This window comes from Vulpes lagopus, chromosome 2, assembly GCF_018345385.1.
Source record: "Vulpes lagopus strain Blue_001 chromosome 2, ASM1834538v1, whole genome shotgun sequence".
In the NCBI taxonomy this organism is placed as follows: Eukaryota; Metazoa; Chordata; class Mammalia; order Carnivora; family Canidae; genus Vulpes; species Vulpes lagopus.
In genome coordinates, this window is record NC_054825.1 from 108,859,106 (window position 1) to 108,877,897 (window position 18,792).

The following is an 18,792-nucleotide window of genomic DNA, read 5'->3' on the forward strand; positions in this document are numbered from 1 at the left end:
AGCCCTGCAATGTATTTCATGCATTTTATTTTACCTGGTCTTTCAGATGGGGCAATAATTAGACCTGTCAGTAGTTTTTCATTATGAGGAAAACAACCTTAAGCTTCATACTGATTTCTGTAAGCATCCTACTTTTTCTTAATTTATAACATTATATCTTACAACAGGCTGTAACTACATAAGAGGAGGTAAAAAAAAAAAAAGTCATATGTCTTGAAATATCTATCCAAATAATTATATTTACCTACCTCATTGGATGGCATGTCACTTATCAATCTGACCTTGCAATAGTTCAGTGCCAATCAGAAATTCAAAATCCTATATAATGTTTGTTCTTACCTTGGTATCTGCTCTCAATGTAATATGCAACTTTCTTTCTGCTACAAAGCTTTGTTTCATTAGTTAAGTTGAAATAAAAAATATATTATTGTTCCTTTTATTCACTAAAGAGGGTGGGCAGTAGGTTCATCAAGGATCTCAAAACATAATTGACACAACTGTGGTTATTTATGCCTAAAAGAGATATTAGTATACTCACTGAAATGCATCTCCAGCCAGAGGTCAGGGTTAAGGTTATTGGCATGGTTTTATAAGGACACTCATGTTGCACCTGTCTGCACCATCCCTTGCCTGAAGATAAATAGCAGGCTTCAGTTTCCAAAATAACAGTGTTGTTCTGTATGGCCTCATTTGTAAATAATCCAGTTTGAAGGTAACCCCAAAATCTTGATTTTAGATACACTGTAAACGAGGGCCAGACAAAACTGCTCCAGGTCATGCCTGTGACTAGCCTCATTAGTAACTAAGCTTGGTCCTTCAGAGGATGACCTCAGAAGCAAACCGACGGGTGGGTGGCTGGATGGGCAGATGGAAAACTATAAGGAAAGGTTTTAGAGAAAGCATTTTAGAAACTGAATCACTATAAATGCTCCTCCTTCTAGAGGTGATGGTCAGTTACTCTAATTTATTAATTATGTGATTTTCTCCAAAATCCACATGTCCTCCACAATCTTTCAGATTCTTCCAATTCCCACGGTATTACTGCCTACAGGCACCTCTAAAAGTAACAGAGATTTATTCAGCCTGTCCTACTGCCCTCTGAGACAGTGCCTATTGAATCAGTCAAAAAGAAATGAATGCCAGCATGTCTTGTACCCTAGAAAATCTAACTTGAGAGATCTTGCCACTCCTTAGTTTCCCAAGATATTGTGAGACTTTGTTTCCCTTATAAAAACTACCCAGCAGATAAACAGGCAAAAGAACAAATCATTCTCATAAGAAAAAAAAAAATGAAACCCACATAGCAACAAAAAGAAAAAAAAGTTTGCCCTCCTAAGTATATAGAACACTAACTTAAGTAACCTTTAGTAATATTTCACGTAGACTGAATTAGCAAGCAGGATTTTCATGATTGCACACACTGCTGTGATAAACAGGTGAACTCAGATGTTGCCCATAACATTATAAATTGGCATAACCTTTCTGAAAATCAGTTATATATGCCAACAACTGCAAAATGTTCAGTCTTTGAAGCGGTAACCTCACTTCTGATAACTGGTTCTAGGAAACAACAGAACTAAAGAAAGAGATGATGAACACTAAGACATGTATTTATTGCATCATTCTCCGGAAACTGTGAAAATCGAGAAGTAGAACAATGTCCCTAACTAGAGAAAGATACACTCCCTCAACTCTGGGGCTGCTAAATAGTCACTAAAAATTGCAATTATGTGTAGTACATATCAAGGTTGAAAAGAACAAACACGATAACTTGGTGGGAGCATACACTCTAGTGACAATTTCTTCCAAGCTCAAGGCCTTCCTTTGCGTAGGCTTGCTGGCACAGAGTGTCCTTCCCAGGTTGCTTGTTGCAAGCCAGTTTCTTCTCAGCATTCAGGTCTCAGCTTAAATGTAATTTTCTCAGGAAACCTTTCTGGTCACCTCCCCCGGACAGTCCATCACCTCACTGCCCCATCATCTACTTTCATTCCTTACTTAGACTTCTCATTCTCCAAGTGTTCTTGGTCTGTCATTGTTTTACCGGCACGCCTTCCACCTCTTCCACCGAAATGTGAGCTCACGGGTTGACCTATCTTGTTCTCCACCAATCCTCAGAGACTAGAACACTATATAGGGCATCTTCTTGAAATCACAGAAGTTGGAAGACTGCCTCTGAGTTTAAATTAGAACTTGACTCCTGATGTCCTCTGTGGAATTGTTTCCTAATTCCTTTTATCCTCAAACTGGGAAGCCAGTTTGTGAACAGTGCTCTGAGCACGTGGAAATAGTGTGTGAGCAGCAGGTGGGCTGCACAGGGGAACAGAGCCTCTGCTCCTTCTCGGTGTCAAGCAGCTGCTCTCTCCCACCACAGGTACTGTAGCTGCTCCTGCAGACATCCCTCCCACAGCCCCAGTCCATAGACCTGTGAGGGGTGGTCAGCCTTCCAGTGCCCCCAGCCCCTGAAGCAGATGCCAGCCTCTGAGGTGGGGGCAGGCTATGAGTTTGTGTATGAATTTGCCTGGCCTCTGCTAGACCTCCTTGACTTCTGAAATCCCCACCACTAACACTGCTTCTTTGAGCCAAATGTCTCTATAAAAATAAAAAGCCTAGATACAAGGACCCACCGTCACATAGCAGATCTTTAAGACCAAGAACGTAGGTTTTGTCCAGAAAAGCATTAGAAGGGTGGTGTTACTTAGCAGACAGTATTTTCAAGAGACTGAAACTAAATGGAATGATTTACTTAGAGGCCTTGGGTGGTAAAGGATAATAGATCCCTGGTAGGAGGACCCTGGGGTAAAGGAGGGCAAGAAATCAGTGGAGCCCTGGCTCTAGGTCTCTCCCTCCACCTCCTGGAGGTTTTTCCTTGTGCAGACCTAACGTGGCAGAAGCTATCTGGAATAGAAGTTACACATATGTGCTTGTTTGCCAGGACATTTGCCCCAGTTTGCTCAGAAGCCCTGAGTCTACTTCGCTAAAGGTCAAATTTGGGAGCCTGGCCAGGGACTGGAGCCAGGAGGTCCACCACCATCCCAAGGGACCCAGGGCCATGCTTCGAAGAGTCTAGAAGAGGAGAGAGGGCTTTCTGGGCCAAAATAGCAATCCATGCAATGAAGGTGGTAGATAATTTCTCTAATAAGAAACATGAGAGCAAGTGTCCCAAGGCCCCACGTCAGTTGGTACTTTGCTTTGGGAATGAACTATGAGACTGAACACTGCTCCATTTCTTCCTTTGGTTTCACTGCCTCTTCTCCAGCATAGCTTTCTCCTTGTGGTTGGCAATAGGCAAGGACACCTCTCTCTCTCTCTCTTTCTCTCTCTCTCTCTCTCTCCAGCTACGCGCTTAATATAAAATGGGAATTTTAACACATTGTTGTTAGTATGTATTAAGTGCCAATTAGTGCCTGAAAACACAAATAAAGAAATCCAAATATACATTATTTTGCAAATATTAAAGTCCCATGGTAATGCTATGCAATTACGACCTAATTGTGGCTTGAGGCACAAGTATCAGGTTTGCATTTCAAAAGCAAAACCCACTTTTTCCTGGTGGGTTACTAGGACTGCATCTCACACATAGTCAGCCAGTCATCTAGGGAACTAGCTAATCATGAACTGTGCTCCTGAAATTTAAAAAAATCAGCACTTTGTTGAAGCCAAAAGAATAAAGAGGGCCGCAGGGGCCCCAAGAGTCAAGCCTGAGTGCCATTTGCAATAACCCATCTTTCCCCCACGCTCTCAGGCACCAGCATATTGAATCATACCTGGAGAACAGAGCTTAGGAAACTATGGAGGAGAAGTTTAAGCTATACATGGTTCGTTTAAAAAGTCCCACAACCAGGTATCTTTTTTTTTTTTTTTTTTTTTTACAACCAGGTATCTTGATCAAGACACAAGCAGGGTTCAGGAAACCAGTCTAGACTAGGACAAAGGACACCTGAGTAAGAGCATGAGAACCTGAGGCTCCGTGTTCGTGGCAAGTCCAGGTGACAGTGAACTTGTGCATCTGCATGACCTGAACATAAAGTGACTCAGGTCTGCTCCTTTCCTGAGGTCGTAGTGTGAACCCATTTTATAAATGAGAAAGCAAAAAGCTTACTCCATGCCGTTCTGGAAACTGTACCTCCTCCTGTCCTGCCCCAGAGGAGAGTTAAACTAGGGACCATGGTTATCTGGGAGCAGGGACACTGACATCCTAGTGGCTACAATAGTAACAATGGTAGAAATTTATCAACAGCTTGATAAATTCATAACATGTCCTCTCCTGTTATCCGTGCACCTATCCTCACAGCTAGGTTTTACAGCTGTTTCAGAGATTCAGTAACAGGCTGAAGGTCCCGTGGAGCTGGGACGCAAAGCCGTTTGTGTTCAACAAGCCTGGATGCATCTTCCTTGCACCCAAGGAAGCCTTGTCTTCCTTCCCCACCCCTTGGGGATACTGTTGTTTTTATCTCCCGCTGCCTTTGTCTAGACTCACCTTCTCTTTAAATCCTGGTTCAGAGGAAAGCAATTGTGTGCACTAACCTGAGGAATCTTACATGATAAAAATGTAACTCAGGCAAATACACATTCTTCATTCGAAAGTAGCAGAAGTCAGCATATTTCACCCACCAGCATTTCCAGCAAGCTTTAGTTTCACTTCTCATGCAAACCCAATTTTGCTGCTTTGCCAGACTAAATGGCCATATTTTCATGCCCCACCCCCCACAATTTAGATACCTTTAAAAAAAAAATGTGTCCAAAGCTTTGATTGGACTTTAGCAAAGCCTTGAACATTTGTCAAAATTTTGTTAGGCAAGTCCAAGTATTTTCAGATTGCGTTCTGCGTCAACACGCAAAGTGGATGTCTCTTGCCACATTTAGCTCACCAGTGTAGAGGCTGATAAAAGCTGATAGTCAGAGCTTTGGAAGATATTGCAAGGTTATTTTAAACTGAGACAGCCGTAAAAGGCTTGAAGGTTTTAACTCTGCCACTTATACTGTAGTTAAGGCAGCTCAGCCCAGCAGATTGCTCTGATTTGTTCATTTAATACATTATTTTTGCATTAGTCAAGCTAATTTGATGAGAAAGTTTCCCACTGTAAAATTTCCAGCTAATGGCTTGGAAATCTATTTGAATTTTGCACCCAATAATTCATTTCAGAATTTCCAAAGCTGTAGGTAGTTCAGGCAAGCTGGGATAAATCCCAGATAAGCAGGGAAACATCTAATCAACTTGTGTTTTCACTGTAGGCACCATTAGTGAGTTTATCTACTTCATTATTTTCTGCAATAGGACAACGCGTACATCAAGGCTATCGAGGCCTTTTACTTTGTGGCTCTGTGCCCACTGTGTGGGTTATTCATCGAAAATGATCTAACCAAACTTTGTTATGATGGCAATCACCGGTGTGGACCTACACAGGCTTGAGTTTACAATTTATTACATAGATGAAAGTTACAACAAAGATAATTTGGGAAATACATCTCCCCATAGTTTACTGCATTTGCTGATAACATTTGGTAGAGATTTGAAAAATTTTTTTGTTTTTGTGCCTCAATTACAAAAAAAAAAAATTAGAGCTGAAAGTGAGTTGTATCATTAATGTTTCCTTCTAATGGAAAACTGTAATAACAGCTGTCATTTTGGCTCTTTTTAAAAATTTTCCAGTATCAGTCTAAAAGAAGTAAAATTATTTCCAATAGGTTTCCCTCACTCCAGAAAGCAGCAATCAATATTTCTTTTCCATTTAAAATCATGTATTTGGTTATCTCTGGAGCTGGTTGGAAATTACCATGTGGACATATAAGAAATTATATTAAACAAAATTTAGGTGTTAAGTGAAAACACTGTAAAAAAATCAGCATTTTTCCTCATTTTGGAACAATGGCTGCTAATAAAGTGAATGGAATAATCTGATTTTTCATTTTGGAAAAAAGTTTTCTCTTCTCAAGTTTCAGGCTGATCCAGGTAGATCCCACTTTAAATCTAGGAAGACTTTGGAAAAGAGATGAGGCTGTCTAACTATAAAGACCTTCCATGTGCTTAAACACATTTGATCAAACTTGTCCAAGTTCACATAAATGCTGTTGCCATGAGTAGGAACTCACAAGCATGTAGGTAGTGAGTAAAGAATAAGCATTAGGCAAATTGTTGGCACTACATTTAACATGTAGTTTATTTAGAAATAAATTTATTTATATTGTATCTGACTTGGGTAAACTCACAAAGTAGTCATTCATTCATTCATTCATTCATTCATTCCTTTTACAAATGTTCGATTTGTATTTGATGCCATTGAACAAGATTTACCCTCTAAGTCCTATGACTCTGTCCTTCAGGAGATGGTATCATGTAGGAAAGCTAGGTAAACACAAAACACTTCCTAAGGGTTCCAGAGTGACATGTAAATAAGGAAGGTGGATGGCTGGCTGGCTATGGCCCTAGGAATTCATAAGAAGAAAAGATGACTGTGGAGTCCACAGATGAAGTAAGTCAGAACTCACCTTGAAAAGGGTAAGGTCAGACTTAGCAGGAGGGAACAGGGAGCATATTGCTATGGGGAATTTCAAAGACAAATGAAAATTGCACGCATTGGGGTTAGGAAGAAATCCGGTCTGTGTGAAGCAGGTCTTGGTGGGAAGGAACAAAGTACGAAATTGGCCTCATGAGGAAGAGCAGAGTACAGAGGGCCCAGATGATCAGCAACTTGAATGTGACACAATGTGGACACAGATGTTGGTCGTGGTCAGGAGAGAACGCAATCAGCAAGGTTAATCTGCAGGGGAAGTAAGCAAAGAGGAGGACAGGAGGACCGGAAGCCAAAATGGACTACTAGCCACCACCCAGGGCGGTCCAGGTTACTGGAGCAGACCCACCACCCACTACACATAGCAAACTGAACACAGCAAAGGGAGGAGTTGGAGATGGCCCTGATCTTCTGAGCCCAGACTCAGGCTTGTGGGATGAATGGAGTCAACACTCACCTCGTGGAGCCATCTGAGAGCCTCCACACAGCATTATCCCATCAAAGACTATGCAAGGATCATATGAAAAAAACAGTGTCTTGAAGCGAAACTTCAGGGATGATGGGAACCTTGGACTTTGCTCCATCACCTCCCCAACTTCTGTGGCTTTGAGTTGGCTTTCTTTGTTTTTAAGGATATAGAGAGATAGTTACAAGATTCCTGCTGTTGGGACGCCTGGGTGGCTCAGCGGTTTTGCACCTGCTTTTGGCCCAGGGCGTGGTTCCAAGGTCCCAGGGTCGAGTCCCACGTTGGGCTCCCTGCATGGAGCCTGCTTCTCCCTCTGCCTTCTCTGCCTCTCTTTCTCTCTCTGTGTCTCTCATAAATAAATAAATAAATAAATAAAACCTTTTATTTTTATTTTTTTAAGATTTATTTATTTATGAGAGAGAGAGAGAGAGGGAGAGGCAGAGACACAGGAGGAGGGAGAAGCAGGCTCCATGCCAGGAGCCCGACATGGGACTCGATCCCAGGGACTCCAGGATTGCGCCCTGGACCAAAGGCAGGTGCTAAACCGCTGAGCCACCCAGGGATCCCCTAAATAAAACCTTTTTAAAAAAAGATTCCTACTGTTTATCTCTTCACTCTCTTCTTACTGTCCTTACTATCCTCTGGTCTGACAAGACCAGGTGTTCCTCTGCCAGTAGTGATGATACTCTGGATAGTGGCTCTCAGGCTCCTTTTCTGTCTTGTGCACATTAAAGCCCTATCATTGCCTCACCTGTAAGACTCTGACAAATGTCCACCAGACCCAGAAATCCGGGTGTGTCCTGCTTTTCCAAAGTTTGCATTAGGCCACTTTGCTTTTACAAGGCATACTTTAGTACCTGTCCTAGCTAACCAAAAGAAATCTGAAGAGGATTTTTGCTTTTATGAAAAAAAGGACACAAGGGGAAATAGCAGTCAGCACCCATTAAGCTGCTCGCTACACAAGCAGGACACACCCAGGGCACCCAGAGTGGTGCCATCAAGCTCTTTCCCCAGGAACTGCACTCAGTGTCAAGACACCCTCCAGAGCTCTGAACCATGTCCATGAGCATCTGTGCTTTATCTCGATGTATTTCGAGAATCCATAGGCAAGATGTATCCTAAGGTATCAGAAAAGGTGAAGAGAGGTTATTTCAGGGGCCTGGGAACCCTCAGTAATTCCTCCATATAAACTAAGGTAATTGTTTCTTCACCTTATGCCACTTCAGCTTACAAAAGGTTGCATAAAAATGAGTTACATTCAGAGAGTGGAGGAAATGAGTAAATCATAAATGCTCATAAAGATGGGAGTGCAGAATGTGAAATTAATCCTAGAATTCCCCCCACTATTCCTCGTGTATTGTATGGCAACTGAAAAAAAAAGTCTTTGAAATCAGCCAGCCCTGATTTTTGTCTTTCTGCACATCTCTGTAAAGGATGTCATTATTTTAAGCACTTATGATGAAGTAAAGTTGGCACAATAGTCCATATCATAGAAAGGAAGCTAAGATGAGCAGCTGGCTGCCCTGTGAAACATGAATTGATTGGTTGTACAAGTCAAGTATGTCCTCCCGGCATTTATTCCCCTAGACCTTCTCTCCCGATGGCATTCTTCCTCTACAGGCTGGAAATTCTTCTACAGTTAGAAAGGCAGTTTCTGCTACCTTGCACCCTTGCTATGTTGACATAGGTGCTGACACCTCTCTTTCTGGGTCTTCCTACCATCCTTGTTGCACTTCAGCAGACGCCTGCCACAGTTTCTCTGTTTCTGTATGCAGGATCACCCACTGTTTGTATTGCTCTGTGGACTTATTTCACCTCCCTAAGCTGAGTTTGCTTGTCTATGGAGGGGAGCCAATATTAGCAGCTAGCTCACAGGGCTATTCTTTGTATTAAGTGACGTATGTTAGTGTTATTGTTGTTGTTAATATTATTACTCCACTGTGAGATAGGCCAGTGAGAAATAGATTTAGGACAGAGCTGGACTTAGAACTCTCTGCTTCTTTTTAGAAGCAATCTGCTCATTGAATCACATTGGCCAACAAGAAAAGAGACATGCTTTCACTTCAAAAGCTTGAATCCAGTTTAATTCAATGGCCCCTGAATCTATTGTTATAATTATCTTGTAGAGGGATCAATTGGTCAACCCACCTATTTTTTTCACTATAAATTCCAGGTTAAAATTATCATTAATCAGAGATGAACCTGACTTGCCTTTTTGTAGTCTTGACCAAATCACAATCAATTGAATATATTAAAAAAATCAACCCATACATTTGATCTTTTTTTCTAAAAAGTTAAAATCTATATAGACTTACTGAAATAGCAGAATAGGATAACGTTTCACAGTGTGTCAATAGTTTGAGTTTCGGCAGTGCTTTCTTTCCTAACTAGAATTATAAAACCATGGCCTTTTCAGGTGTTCTTAGGATTGATTTGAAAGCTGAATTTGGTGTTTTGAGATTTGTGGCTTACTTAGAAGAATTACACATTTGCTTTATGACCATCTTTTCCGTTGAAATACAATGCATCTTGTATTTGAAGAACCATCATTTCCAAAAGCATGTTCCAAAGTTATATTGTGATTTTACTAAATGTAACATTAGAATAGTAGGAACCAGAGATCACCCTTCTTTGTACAGGGGAGGTAACTGAGATTCAGAGAAATTAAGCAAGTAGTTCATAGTTCAACGTCTAGTAAGTTATTGAACATTGAAGCTACTGAGTTGTTGAAAAATTCTATTACAAGTCATTTGCCTTGTTAGCTAATGTTATTTTTACTATGCCAGGACATTCTAATACCATTGTTGTTAACCTTTTTAGAGAAATAAATCTAATTTTCATTTGGAGAATAGCAGTTGTCATTGCCTCTCTGAAGGAAAATTTTAATATTTAATTGACAATTGGGCCAAGATCCATGATATCTTTAATTTCACAAGTGATCAGTGGCCCCATTCAGAAGATGAAAACCCTTCCTTGAGCTTTTGAAACTGTGATGGCTTAGTAGCCTCTTGCTTTAGTCACCCAGCCCCTGTGTCAAAAAGAGAGGAAGAGAGAGAGACATCCAGCTGGGAATCGAGGTCTTGCTTCAAAGCTTTTATCTTCAGAGGAAAGAAATCTTGTGAATTTCATTAATGTCAACAAGATCTGAGAAGATTTGAAGTATTTAAGCCCTTGGGCATCTCCAGAATGCCAAATGCTGTGGTTATTATAAGTTATTGGTTGCAAAAGCATTGCAACTTTGATTCACACCCCCCATGAACGAAGACTTTGGAAATATCCATTGTACAGTCGTACTTCAGGGCATGTTGAAAACCATCACTTTCTAAGAAGATATGAAGTCAACAAGGAAGCGGTGACTAAGCTTAAACCAAACATGGAAACACCTGGAATTCTGAATGAAGTGACATATGTTACGGTTAAGAAAAAAAAGATCAGAAAAAAAAAAAAAAAAAAAGATCAGTCCCCTCAATGTACGACAACAAAGCTAACAAAGAAAACAAAAGAAGCATTGATTATAGAATTCTAAAAGCAGATAACCCTCAAAACTTCTCCCCAAAAGTGTCCTTCTCAAAAAATGAATTGAGTTATAGGATTTGCTATTTGCTTTCCCTCTTCACTTTCTCCACATCTCCAAGAAGGATCAGACTGGAATTCACAATTGTTTCCACTGTACCTTTCCAATTTTACAGGAAAAGCCCATTTATTCCAAAACAGGTAACTTTCTATAGAATATATTGGGTACAGGCTATCCCCAAATAAAGAGATATTTCTGGCCAAACAAATATTGACAATTTAAACTAGATCTTGAAATTGAAAATTTCTTTAGAAGTAAAATATATCTTTCGTTTCTCTTTTCCTCCTTTCTTAAATTAAAAAGAAAAAAATTCAAAAGCAACCACTTCTAAACCACTTCATAAATATCATGAGGTATCATTTCAATGACATCTTTTTTTAGTGATAAGTTATCTTTTTGATAAATCTCTTTTGGAAGATGTCAGTTTTATTCTACTGCAGCTGACATCTGCTTAAATACCAGTTAAGTGTGCCCAGGGAATTACTGTTTGGGTCATCTCAATCTTGTAACTGCTAAATCCATTACACCCAAAGGAAAAATTTGTTCAGAATCATCCAACAGAAAATCTGTGGTAGTTTAATGTCATTAAGAGGCATCTTATAATAATAATAATATTTGCGGTAGGTTCCACCTGCACATACCTGCCAAGACCTGAACCCGGGCCCCAAGGGCTCACTTTCTTTCTCCACAGCCATGACCTCACTGAAAGCCAGCCTGAAGGAATGCAGCTTTAGCTGTGATGGAAGCCATCAGAGATTACAGGCCCTAACAGGTAAAACTCCTTGCAGCAGGTCTTTAGAGCTCTTGAAATATTTTAGTGCGGCATTTGAGAAACTAAAACAGTGCCTTTTCTGATCCCAGAAATGAAAGATTTGGTTTCTTCTGTTAGCATTTTTTTTTTTTTTTTAGTTTCACTCAGTGTTGCTGCAGGGACACGGTCCAGCTCGGAGGGGCACACGAGCCGAGGCCCAGAGTTCTTGCTGCCCGCCGGGCTCCCCAGCCACCCCACCTGGGGAAACGGGCCACACCTGCGCTCTCCGCAAGGCGCCTTCTGTCAAGGGACGCCCTCCCGCTGGGAGCAGCTTGGGCTGGACCCGAGGCCGAGGCCGTGTCTGCAAAGTGGCCTCGCCTGACCACGCTCAGGCCCGCTCACGAGTGGCCGGGAAACCGCGCGGGGCGCTGGGCGGGAGGAGGGTGCGGCCAACAGTTTCTTTCCCAGCCCCGGGTTTGTGGCTGCGGCTCAGCCGCGGTGCGATGCGCGGAAGGAGGTGCCTGCGTCGTCCTTCTGCCTGAGCGACGCGCTGAGCGCAGGGGCAGGTCCTCCTGTGCCCCCGGAGGTGCCACGAGCCTCGTCGTGGTGCAGCCTGGACAGGGGGCAGCGTCGGTGCAGGGACGGCGGCCTGGGCGCAGCTGGGGCCCCCCATCGTGGCCCACCCACTCACGTGGTTTTCGACCACGGTCCCCAGCCCCTGTTTTCTGGAACTGTGTTTGGTCCTCGGCTTCTAAAGGCACCCACGTCGTGAGCCGTTCCGGGGTGACCTGCGGGCCTGCTGCTCCTCCCTCGGGGGTCCCGCTCCTCCCTCGGGGGTCCCGCTCCTCCCTGGGGGGGTCCCTGCTCTTCCCTGGGGGGTCCCTGCTCCACCCTCGGGGGTCCTGCTCCACCCTCGGGGGTCCCGCTCCTCCCTCGGGGGTCCCCGCTCCACCCTGGAGGGGTCCCTGCTCCTCCCTCGGGGGTCCCCGTTCTACCCTCGGGGGTCCCGCTCCTCCCTGGGGGGTCCCTGCTCTTCCCTGGGGGGTCCCTGCTCCACCCTCGGGGGTCCTCCTCCTCCCTGGGGGGTCCCTGCTCTTCCCTGGGGGGGTCCCTGCTCCACCCTCGGGGGTCCTCCTCCTCCCTGGGGGGTCCCTGCTCTTCCCTGGGGGGGTCCCTGCTCCACCCTCGGGGGTCCTCCTCCTCCCTGCGGGGGTCCCTGCTCTTCCCTGGGGGTCCCTGCTCCACCCTCGGGGGTCCTCCTCCTCCCTGGGGGGTCCCTGCTCTTCCCTGGAGGTCCCTGCTCCACCCTCGGGGGTCTTCCTCCTCCCTGGGGGGTCCCCGCCCCTCCCGTGGAGCGTCCCCACTCCTCCGTCTGGCGGACCCCCTCTTCCCTCTGGGGGTCCCGCTCCTCCCTCTGGGGGTCCCCAGTCCTCCTCCGGGGGGGGGATCCCCACTCTCCCCTCGGGGGGCAAGGCGCTGCTCCAGCAGCACATTCCCCAAACTAACAGACCCGTTTCTCTTCGGCCAATGCTGCCGGTGGCTCTTGTCACAGCCAGGAAGGACGGGCTGGTGTTGTAACTTATTTCCTCCATTGGCATCACCTAGATTCTCGAGGCGTGTGGAATGAGCGCGGAGGTAAGGTTTCTGTGCTTTCTCTTTCCGCGCCTGCCAGAGTGCTTTCACTCCCCAGTGACTGCTCTGCGGTGTGGGCACAGGACAGCATCTACACATTAAAAAAAAAAAAACATTACCCAAAAAAACATTAGAGGCAGAGACGTCCAAATCTGAATGTAACTCTGCCTCAGTCTCCCCAGGGCAGCGCCTGTGTCCCTGACCGCCCTCCTCCTCCAAGGTCTGGAGGGGCTGAGTGAGAGCCCACAGGTCAGGGTCCCTCAGGACGCTGCCCAGTGACAACCCAAGCAGCAGGGGGACCTCTTAGCACCGAGGGTCTGTGAGGTCAGGGTGCACAGCCTAAACTGCCTGCCGCGGTGGGTGTATATGACCAAGGCCTTCTAGAAGAGGGCCACCAGTAAGATGTCCCCAGCGAGGGGATATGCTCTCCTGAAGACAAGAGCCACTTTTCCCTGGATGGCATTACCCGGCAGTGCCTAGTAGGCTCGGCGTGCAGACAGCATCCCATCCTGATGACTGCTAGGGGTGCCGGGACCAAGGGCGCCCATCAGTGTGGCCACGCAAGGCTGCCAACACCTGCCTCGGCGCTGACTTGGGGACGGCCTTCCGCTGGCCACCAAAAGTGTCTCTCTCTCTCTATTTGTTTTTTTAGTTTTGCTTTTCTTGCCTTCCTTGTCCCCCTTCCTGTAATCATCTTAATTAAAGGAGACGAATGCAGCTTCTACAGTTTGGAAATCGCAGAAGTGCTAAAAGACTATTTTGTCAAAATCTTACATGATGTGTGTCTGTTGCTGATTCACATCCACTACCCGGCAGCCATCAGTGGCTCACACAGCACCACTTCGAGGTGGCCCTTGGTGACGAGGCGTCATGGCAGCCACTTCGCAGACAAGCTGAGTTCATCACCGGGAGCGTGATGGTGCCAGATGCGAGGCTGGGAAATATATGTCCCAGTTCTGGAAAATGTGGCCTATGGAAAGAGAAAGCATCTAGATCAGGGCAGTTTAAAGAGGGGCATATAGAAAAAAAAAAGAAGAAGAAGATGTATGCATGTGATTAAACATAGTGCCTACATCATCAGCGATTTCAGCATTCAGAATAATAAACGCATTTACAATAGTACCTAACCAGACACAGCTTTCAAGCAGTATCTGCATGCCTCCTGCATGAGAGAATCTCCGAGAAGAAAAACTGCACCCCTTGTTCTACTCTGCTTGCGTATTTTCTCTTTGGAAAAGAAATCTGGCTTAAACCTTTGTTGCAGCCCTATTTGTTTTGTTATAAATAAAACATATCTTTTCCATCATCGATGTATTTTTCCAGCTGCTGGACATAGAATAGATTCCTAGCTTCCTAAATTGAAATGTCTTCTTCCTAATCAGAATCGATGATTGTAAATAACCATCTGGGTTTTTTTTTTTTAAGTGCCCTATTCTCACAAGTGTACTTTCCAACAGCATCACATGTGTTTAAAGTGGTGAGCTCCAGTTCAAATTCTCAAAGAAACTGGCAATCGAGCTGTTTTGAAATGGAGACTGCATTGCTCACCTGCCTCTCAGCATGGTTTGACACTAAACTGTGCCCTATCATCATTAAAGTGTGCAAAATAAGGCATGTGTTCCTCTTTGGTCTTTTTTTCTGCCCCAGTGATATACATTCTGTAACCACAAAATATGCCAACTCCAACTCACTTTTTGAACAAGCAAGTTCTATTCTGTTCTGTTCTTTTTATCATTTGGGTTTATACACTGTTGGGAAACAAAAAAGCTACATACTTTACTTACTCCTACAGTTAAATATTTTTTAAAAAGTAAGAATAGGTTATTATTGAAATAAAGTATTGCTTGTCATTGTAGCCTTCTGGAAGTCAGTGGGAAAAACAGGGTGTGTTAAGCTTTCCATTGTGTGCAGACTTTCCAAACCCCCTCTGCCTCCATCAGGAAAATATGTCTGTCCCGTGATCTATTCAGTTCTTGACCTTTTGACTAATATGCCAACAAAAGACGCTATTTATTAGTGATTAATTTACGTATCTTTGCCATAAAGAATGAGATCAAGGCTGTCACCGCTCAGCACCATCACCATTTATATTTGCCCGTGTGCCCTCCAGGGGTTTGTGCTATGAGCGTGGCCGTCCTAGGCAGGCATAAGTCATGCCACCTTCTCCGGAGCTCAGTCCACCTCCTTCATGATCGGGAGGAGTCTATCAGGAATGTCATCTTGGAAAAAAAGGCACATAGAGACCAAAGAGCCTTGCTAGACAGTCTTCCCCATTCCAATCGGAATCCTGGGAAGCAGACGTTGTTCCTAACAGACGTGTTCTCTGATATGGATCTTCTTTGTCACATATCATCTGTCTCTGTCCCCGCAGCCCCTTTTTCTGACTCTCTTGTCCTGCCTTCTTTTGGACTTTCTTCCTTAAGATATTTTCTTTACACCTGTAACAAATATCAATGACCCCCTCCAACACACACACACACACACATCACACAGGTGCATGCATTTCCTTTTTCCCCTCTAATTCAACCCAAAGATCTTCTCTTCTTGGAAAGTTCCATCAAGTTTATTAATACCATGTTGTCCTCCGTAGTGGGCATTCTGACTGCAGGGACTGTCTCCTCCCATCACCATGTAAATCTAAAGTGTGGGTGGGGAGCCTATTTACTTTAAGTGTGCATTTGTCTACAGTTTGGGAATTCTTAAACTTTTTAAAAAAGTTTATCTTTTGCTCAAAAACAATAGGGTAAAAATCTTTTTTCAGACATCTTATCTCTTATTTATTCTACAATAATTCTTGTATTTGTTTCTTTTGGATGATCAGCTACCCTGTACATCAAACTTTAACTTAAATCAAGCTTTCCGTGCGATCATCGAAATGCTTCCATCATGAGCAAGAAAACCCCACCTAACTGAGGGCCATGGGTGGCTCAGTCCATTAAGCCTCCTACTCTCGGTTTCAGCTCAGGTCGTGATCTCAGGGTTGTGAGATCGAGCCCTGCATCAGGCTCCAATACTGGGCATGAAGCCTGTTTTAGATTCTCTTTCTCCCTCTCCCTCTATACCTCACCCCTCCTCCCCACCTCATGCTCATTCTCTCTCTCTCTCTCTCTCTCTCTCTCTCTCAAAAAAGAAAGAAAACCCCACCTAATTACAATGGCTTTGCATTATAAGGTATTTGTTATGAAAAATTGATATACACCATAGCTGTATGTCTCCTAATCTCTTTCTGAAAATTGGTAATATTTCTGCCTGCCTTCACTTCTACCAAAAAAAAAAAACTAACCAGGAGAGCAATTCATTTTCCTTATGCTATAGAAGACATTGATATTTCTCTAATAAGTTTCTGGAAAAATCAAGCAAAAGAACTGCTTATCTCTGCTATGTGGGGCTGTAATTGTTACTTTTAATGCTGGTCTGAACCATTACTCAGTCTTTTCTCAAGTGTCTAAAATAACTGAGGAGAAAAGTTTGCAATGCCATTTTTCCCTCTATTATTTTCACATTTGAGCAAAATCAACATTTTGGAGCCATACTTGAGATATGGATGGAATAAGGACTTTTATCTGGTGAAGTGCACATTTTCAGGCTGCAGCTCCCTGCCCTGTGCAGCCTGGCCTGAGCTCACAGACCATCCTCTGCACCTCACTTCAGCAGAGATAAGAGGGGGTGATGTCAGCAACTCAGCAAAGGCATAATAACACCTCACTCACTGGGAGCACAAACATGGTTGAAGCCCTTGGAAATCTGTTAGTGAAGTGCAACATGCATGTGTGTCAAGACAGCTATTGGGGAAAAGCTCAAAGAGTCTCTGTCTTCTGGTTGGAAGTGAGAGGGTCTCCATTTTAGTCAGACTCCCACTCGCATGGGTGATTCCTGCAGACATCTTGCAGGTTAGGTGCATTCAGATACTTCTCATCCAAATGGTTTGAGATGGAGCATTTGCATTCCTAGGTTCCTGAGGCTGCCCAAGGCCAATCCCAGAATTCTTCTCTCATAGAATCTGAGAGGCAGCTGCAGTGGTCACTTCAAGGCTCTACGAGATCCAGTCTTGGCTGGGTCCTCCAGGCTCCAGGTCCTCTGCCTGGCTGGACTTAAGACTCTGAAACCAGCAGAGAGGCACATTCCCTGTGAAACCGTAACTAAGAGCTATTGTCCAAATGCTCAGTGATGGATGAGCAGGAGCAGCCACCGCAGGAAAGGCAGGTTCCTCCTAAACCACCCATGCCTGGGGTGATGGACATAATTTCAGATAACTGCACACTTGGATTAGGGACACTTGGAGGAGAGAGAGAAGACCAGGTGCAATGGCACCATAGACACAGTGATGGGCTAAGCCTCTCCTTCCTCAGGTATAACCATTTAAACCACAGAGGGCTGACACTCTAACCTGGTGATAGACTGTTCATCTTTTGGGACTTTGAAGAACTCAGGGCCCAGGGAACACTCTTTATAACCATCAGACCCGAGCTTCGTGATCTGTCCTGTACCTGTGAGCACCCCACTTTGGTTTATTCAGCTATTTCTTTGGTTCAGAGGCATTTTCACCAGCTCTGAATCTGGGGCTTTGTGTTTTCATAGAGTTGTCAGCACTCCTAAAACTGTAAGATCCCCTAGAAAACGTTACATGCTTGTGTCTCCCAACCAGCATTCGGAGAAAATGCCTAGACAGATGTGTAGGGCTTTTGGGGGGAAAACCGCACAATAACGGGCCTCTTTGTGTGTTTGCCTGAACCAGTGAACTCCGGAGACGGCATCGACTATAGCCAGCAGAAGAGAGAGAACATCGGCGACCTGATCCAGGAGACGCTGGAAGCCTTTGAGCGCTACGGCGGGGAGGACGCGTTCATCAACATTAAGTACATGGTCCCCACCTACGAGTCGTGCGTGCTCAACTAGTGGCGGGACATGGGACTGGCGCGGGTGTCCCCGCATCCCCGTCATCTGTCTCTGCTGCTTTCGGCATCTCATTACTTGTGACTTCTACGGCTTTCTTTTCTACAGCTGCTAAAATAGTGGCTTATGGGCCATTGGACCGTTAGTCCTATTGAGAGCAAGGCTTTCCAATACATAAATAGTGCCTGTTTCTTAGATTACAATAGCGTACTGTGCTTATTTGTTCTAAGAGAAGAATTGCCTCTTTATACGGCTCGGACAGAAGCAGGAGTCCGAGTTAAACCTTCAGTTGTATAGACAATAAAACTATAATTTTCATGCGCAATTCAGCAATTGCTGTTCTGTGTCTGCCTGCCCTGAGGGTGATGTCAGAGGTTGCAAGGGAAGAGTTTATGCTGACTGCTTAATAGGTGTTTGTCATGGAGGAGAAACACCGGTTGCAAAGCACCTCTCCAGCAGCTGTGCAGAACAATGTGCTTTGACATTCAATAAAACTGTTGAATCTCTATTCCATTTGCAGAAGGACAGTTTTGCAGCCTACCATGAACCTCAGCTAGGAACGTGATTAATGCTTTCGGCCCACTTGTCATTGGGGCTTGGGGGGGCTTTCCAGCTCGGGTTTGGGGAGAGTGGGGGTTGGGGAAGAGTAGGGGGCGTGTGCAAAATGTAACATGGCAAACATGATAAAGGATGCTAGCGTGAATCCTTGTCCCTCCATATTGTGACATGCCTTATCCGAGGACCTGGTGTGTTATTGACAAGATGTCATCCAGCACTTTGCTCAGGGCTTTTGATCATTTTTGAAAATGATTTTCATAAAAAAAAAAAAGAAAGAAAATGATTTTCATGCATCTTAATGATTCCTTGACAATTCTCCCTTCCTTTGCCTCCCCTTGCTAGGTGGATGGGTTCTCCTCTCTGTAGGTCTGAAGGCAGTATTTTGGAATTTTATGGAACCCCCCAACTC

General features: G+C 44.4%; 1 protein-coding gene across 2 annotated transcripts in view; it reads left to right on the forward strand.

The window, feature by feature from the left end:
• The window catches only part of PACRG (parkin coregulated), a 521,176-nt gene extending 502,801 nt beyond the window's left edge, over positions 1 to 18,375 (forward strand). For both annotated transcript variants that reach the window (XM_041744987.1, XM_041744986.1), the window contains one exon: positions 17,668 to 18,375. In XM_041744987.1, the coding sequence (XP_041600921.1) occupies positions 17,668 to 17,828 (161 nt within the window). In that variant the 3' untranslated portion in view covers positions 17,829 to 18,375. The remainder of the gene's footprint in view (positions 1 to 17,667) is intronic.
• Positions 18,376 to 18,792: the final 417 nt, after the last annotated feature.